The sequence below is a fragment of the Haliaeetus albicilla genome, chromosome 16, assembly GCF_947461875.1.
Source record: "Haliaeetus albicilla chromosome 16, bHalAlb1.1, whole genome shotgun sequence".
NCBI classification, from domain to species: Eukaryota; Metazoa; Chordata; class Aves; order Accipitriformes; family Accipitridae; genus Haliaeetus; species Haliaeetus albicilla.
The window spans coordinates 29,867,398-29,872,879 of NC_091498.1; the positions used below are offsets into that span (position 1 = coordinate 29,867,398).

Here is a 5,482-nt window from a genome sequence, read left to right on the forward strand (position 1 = left end):
AGCTCGGCTCCAACACACGTTTTCTACTCGGCATCACAAAACAAGCCCGTTCGCCTCCGAGGGCTTCTGAGCGCTGCACGGTTCCCAACACCAAGCTAACCGGCGCCGAGAGCAGCGGCCGGCCCTGACAGAACCGACCCTGACAGAACCGCTCGCGCCGCCGCCATCTTAGGGCGGGCGGGAACCTTGGCGCCGCTGCCGCCCTCGTCACGTGACTTCCGGGCAAGGCTGTGGCGGGCGGCGGGCCGGGGCCAGCCCTCCGCCATTGCGGCGGTGCCGGGGCCGGGCCGGGTCGGGTCTCCCCGCTCTTTCTGGCCTCCCGGGAAGCCGCTGTGTGAAAACAGGACCTCAGTCCGCCCCCGGAGGGTGAAGACGGGGGCTCCGCTAGCCCTTTACCGCGCGGCTTGTGTCCCGCCCCGGGCCTGGTGGTGGTGGTTGCGGTGTGAGGCCTGGGCACCATGGATCCGTTTTTTACTTTGCTGCACTCTTTCTCCTCGAGCTTGTCGGACAATGAGCTTTCTTCCCTGAAGTTTCTCTGCCGGGGGAAAATTGGGAAAAGGAAGCTGGAGGCTGTCCGAAGTGGCAGCGAGCTCTTCACCATCCTTCTCGAGCAGCAGGTGATTACAAGCGACAAGGTGGCGTTTCTTGAAGGCCTGCTTAAGAGCATTAAAAGAGAAGATTTGCTCTCACAGCTAAAGCAGTTCGTAGAGGAAGGAGAAGTTAATGATCCTGATGACGAGCCCGATGTGCATGAAAAACGTAGGTAGATTATTTTTTTGATTCCTCCCCTCCCTCCCCAGCAAATCTGCACGCATCCTCTAGCTGTGGGTATGCTTAGAGCAAACACGGAGCACGGCTGCCCTCAGTTGCCTCCTGTAGCTGAGCCCACTGCTGAGGGTGCTTCTGCTACTAACTGCTGCAGGGACTGCGTCGTACCCTGGAAAAGTACCGTGAGGTGGCTTATGCTGCAGACAGCTTTCTGGGGTGGAAATTTTTTCCCTTTTTCTATTGAATGGTCAGTTGGAAATCGTGCTAGGTACTTGGGATTCCGAGTATATCCAGCAGCTTTTCAGAACGTGGTGTGACTTTCAGTATGTGTGATGCAGCGAGAGTGGTAGCATTTTGCTAACAAAAAAAACAACTTGTAAAAATTTTCTCCCATTTCTTAGTAAATCCATCACTAACTTGATACTTTTCTGCTATTTCAGGTCTTCAGAAGGTAGCTATTGAAGTCATATGTGAAAATGTCGGGAGAGACTGGAAAATGCTGATACGAAAACTTGGCCTTTCTGAAGTAAAAATGGACAGAATACTGGCAGCCAATCCATTTAACTTGCGTGAACAGTTGTTTCAGTCACTTCGAGAGTGGCAGAAATGGAAGGGAAAAGATGCAAAGGTGGCTGACTTAATAAAAGCTCTTCGGGACTGTAATATGAATTTGGTGGCAGACAGAGTTGAACAGAAGCTCTTGCTACTGAACACTGGAACCAAGTGAAATCAATATAAAAACACTTTCATGTCCCATGGTTATGAATGAAAAAAGTAAAAGTGCCTTCTGCTCTTCTGAACCAAGATCAATATCATTGGTTCTGTTACTTATTCTGCCATTAATTTATGTGCTTTAATAGGCTGATTTGTGGTCAGATGAAGATTAACATAAAACCAAATTCTTTTCAGGTGATGCTTTGTAGTTTGATGATTCCTTTAAGAGATTTTAACTTTTAGAAGACCTAAACTCCATTTTGTAGAAATTCTCACACTTTTGTTCTACCACTCACCTGAAAACAAGATTTGCTCTACTGCAGGTACTTTGCAGATATCTTTTCTCTGGAAATATATCCGTGGGACACTTTGGAGGCAACTGTAAAATTTCTGTAAAAAACTGTAAAAAAGTGGGGAGCTTAGATATTTTCTAATTTTTTTTGTGGCCTAGCATAACTAGTGTGAAAGGAGTAGACTCCTTAGGTGTGTACTGGGTTTTCTTTTTGAGTAGCAGAAGATAATACCTTCCATAATTTGTTGAATACATTTGCTCTCCAAAAAGGGATACTAAGATGACTGTAACTCAGTCTGTAGTGCAAGACTGCAGTGCAAGAGGGCTATTTACTATTATGATGGCTTTTTCGTGGCAGAAAATGTGCCTAGGTTGAAAATGAACTAGTTGAAAACAAATGTCTCTATCAATGATGCCTTCATCAAACTGAAGGAAGTGTTCTTCTGAAACTATCAAAGAAATTGTGTCTCACAGATGTTTACAGCAGCCTCTTTTTACTGCTGTGAATGTTTTAAGATTCTTTACTAGGAATCCTTTCCTAACCTACGTCACAGAGTCTGGTCATGTCTGCTGGAAGTTGCAGCTTACCTCATAAGTAAGCTGCAGTTATCTGTGCTCTTGGTAACAAAATTTTGTACTGTAACAAAAACCTTGAAAACAAATTGGTTTCTTTTGAGCGGAGAGGTGTGAAGGCCTACTGAGAGCAAATATATAGTATAGTCTTTTCTCTAGGGATATGCTGTGACGATCAGCTGTCTTTCGCCACAGTTTGTTCTCTTCAAAGGTTGCTCCAGATCCAATACCTCTTCCAAGTCCTCTGCAATTTTCTAGTTCATTCCTGTTCCTTGACATTTTTTGAATGTGGTTGCAAGCAACTTGCAGAGGAAGGAGGGTTTATGAACGAGACCAGATTCAGCTTTCAGCTTTAATTTGGAACAGACTTCAAAAAATGGCCTTCACACCGAACCTAAGGCTGGAAAAATTGCACAAGCTTCAAGACATGCAGGGCTGTAGAGGCCTCTGGGGACTATCCCCTATGCAAGGCGGGGAAAGTCCTCTGAAATCATTATTGCTTGAATGAGTAGGATTGATTGTTACTGCAAACATCCTTCTAACTACATAAATAGATACTTGAAGAGGCTTCTTTTTGTGTACCTGTGTGACTTTTAGCTCCTTTCAAGTTCTTTTACATGGTGCCATTACTGTGAAGGCCAGGTGTCAGCATATAATATACCACTACTCTGCATAAATGGTGTGACACTGATAATTTTCAAGTTTTTGTTGCAGTTGGTGCCTCTAGTTTAGATGGTAACACTTGAATACTTGATTGTAGTTAATGGAAACTGCTGTAGTATGAACTTATCTTTTCATTAAGGTTTTTCCTTAATGATTCTTACAAGAATTTTTCTAATCGTAATATACTAAATGTCAGTGATAGTATCCAAGCAAAGGAGCAATGGGTAATTCAGAAGTTCCCACTTGTCTGCCTTTTGGGCGGGTACAGTTCTCGAAGTACTGGCTCCAATGCTTGTCAGTATTGATTGTCAATTCCAGACTTCCAGTAGCAGATACAGCGCTGCACTTCAGCTAAATGACTAGATCAAGTGTTTTGGAGGTTTTTGTTTAATAGATACAGTCTTCGTTCTACAGTACTTAAAGAAAATGATTGCTTCAGACTTTTTTCCATCGTGCCTCTAAGCAATCTTTGTGATTAGAGTGGAGTAGAAGTCAAGTTAGCAAGATGAGTTATGTTTGTGGTGAAACAGCTATGCAGCAGTTCCAAGTTCAATCTGTCCAGTAACATGTTTTTCTTATCCACTTGTAATAAGTCTCCTGGTTCACAGAAGATAGATTTATCTGGAATATGAAAAGAAGTATACTGCCTACTGCATATAGGATATTTTTAGAATCAGTAGGAATAACTTGTTAGTTGTAGCCAAGCGCTCGTCAGCTACAAGAAATATTCTGCCTCAGAAGATAAAAACCTCTTGTTTCTTTAAGGATTTGTACATGGTGGATGTTTTGCTGTGTATGAAAGCAATGACCTAGACTGCACCAATCTGTGCAGTACCTCAGGGCCAATTAAAAACTTTTTATTAGTGATTAAAAAGTTGATTATGTGAGAACAAAAGCAAATGGAACAAAATGGAGCAAAGGGAACAAAAACTTTTTATTGGGGGGAGGGGTAAGGGAAAAGGGTATGATTTGTAAGGAACTGTGTTGTGATCCAGTTAGCAATGTTTTAATTTCAACACAAGTATTTTGGACTCAAATATAAATATTTTTATAACTTGAATTAAAGTTTTATATTGTATAATTTTGTGCACATTTCATTAAAATAATACTTCCTTAAAAGAAATGGGACTGGTTTTTTATATTATGGGGCTGCTGTCTATGCTGAGATCTCTAATTGGGAGAAGATAAATGTTAAGGATGCTTTTAAAGCAAGGAGTGGTGCTAAGCAGGCATTATGTTACTAATGTCCTTCTTGGAACATTACAAAAAAACAAACAAACAAAAAAAAAAGGGCAAAAAGCTTTGTCATTGAATTTCTCAGAAGTACTAAGAAGGCTATAGTTTTCCTAGCAGGAGCAGCATTTGAATGCTGTCACTCGGGAAAGTGTAAGAAAAAAAATTCTCTGCCAGCCCTCAGGAGCCTAAAATTGAGTCGCAGTGCAGCACATGCATGGGAGAAAAGCCTTCTGTGAGTTAGTGCCTTCCAATTGTTTCCTCTGCTGTGGTAAGGATGTTGTATTCGTTTTATAATTAATTAAAAACACAGCTTATAGCTTATTCTAAACCTGTCCAGGCTTTCAGAGGATGCATTCAGAAGTTAAATTGATAGAAGCTTCGGTGTTCTGTGAAGTATATACCGGCACTGAAGCGTTAGCGCACGCTTAAAAGCTTTGAATGCGTAAGACAAGTAACTTAATTACCCCTTTTATCAAATTCTCTATGATACTCTGCAAGAGTATCTACCTGTGAGGAATTACTAAAACCTATTCCTTTTGGTTACAACACATCAAAACGTGTTGAGAGTAAAAAGTGTCATCACAGGAGAATTTTCATTTTGGAGGATTATTTTTCCATGTCACGTCCCTTTCAGTACTTGCTTGCCATTTCCTATGATGTTTGAAGATAATTTTATATATTGCATATTAAGGTGTTTCTTTTTTAAATTGCATTATTTTCATTACTGAGTTAAAAGAAGTTTTCTAGACTTTTAATTAAAATCCTCTTACACAAATTGGTTGTCATGAATATTTCAAATGCAATGCTTTGTTTTCCTTTTTCTCCATTCCCCACACACAGGCAGCTGTATTTCCTCCAGCCTTTGTTTCAGTCCTAAAATAATTGGCTACTTTCTGAAATCTAATTGCTTCATTTAATTGTCTAACGTAAAAAGCTCAGTAACACATGCTGTATCTCAGAGTTCTCTCTGGCACTCAGCATGTTCTTAATTCAGGCTTTTTGGTTGAGTGTTTTTCAATTTTAATTTATTTCTAATCACTGTCTTTGTTTCTTTCATGATTACCAAAAGGTGGTTTGTGCTGTTCTTCTCACTGCCCGCATGGATCACCTATGGCCCTAAAATGTGCTCCAGCATGGCAAATACTTTTCTAAGTTGTTTTCCCTCTTTGATTTATTACTTTTTTCTCTGCCAGTGTTTTTATTGCAAGGTTGCACTGGTAGAATTATAGAAACTAG

The 5,482-nt window shown here is 41.1% G+C and overlaps 1 protein-coding gene across 1 annotated transcript; it reads left to right on the plus strand.

Moving 5' to 3' along the window:
• The first annotated feature begins 229 nt into the window (after positions 1-229).
• FADD (Fas associated via death domain) lies at positions 230-4,133 on the plus strand. The gene is made up of 2 exons (XM_069804122.1): positions 230-759; positions 1,209-4,133. The coding sequence occupies exons 1-2, from the start codon at positions 459-461 to the stop codon at positions 1,493-1,495; spliced, it is 588 nt and encodes a 195-aa protein (XP_069660223.1). The 5' UTR covers positions 230-458; the 3' UTR covers positions 1,496-4,133.
• Positions 4,134-5,482: the final 1,349 nt, after the last annotated feature.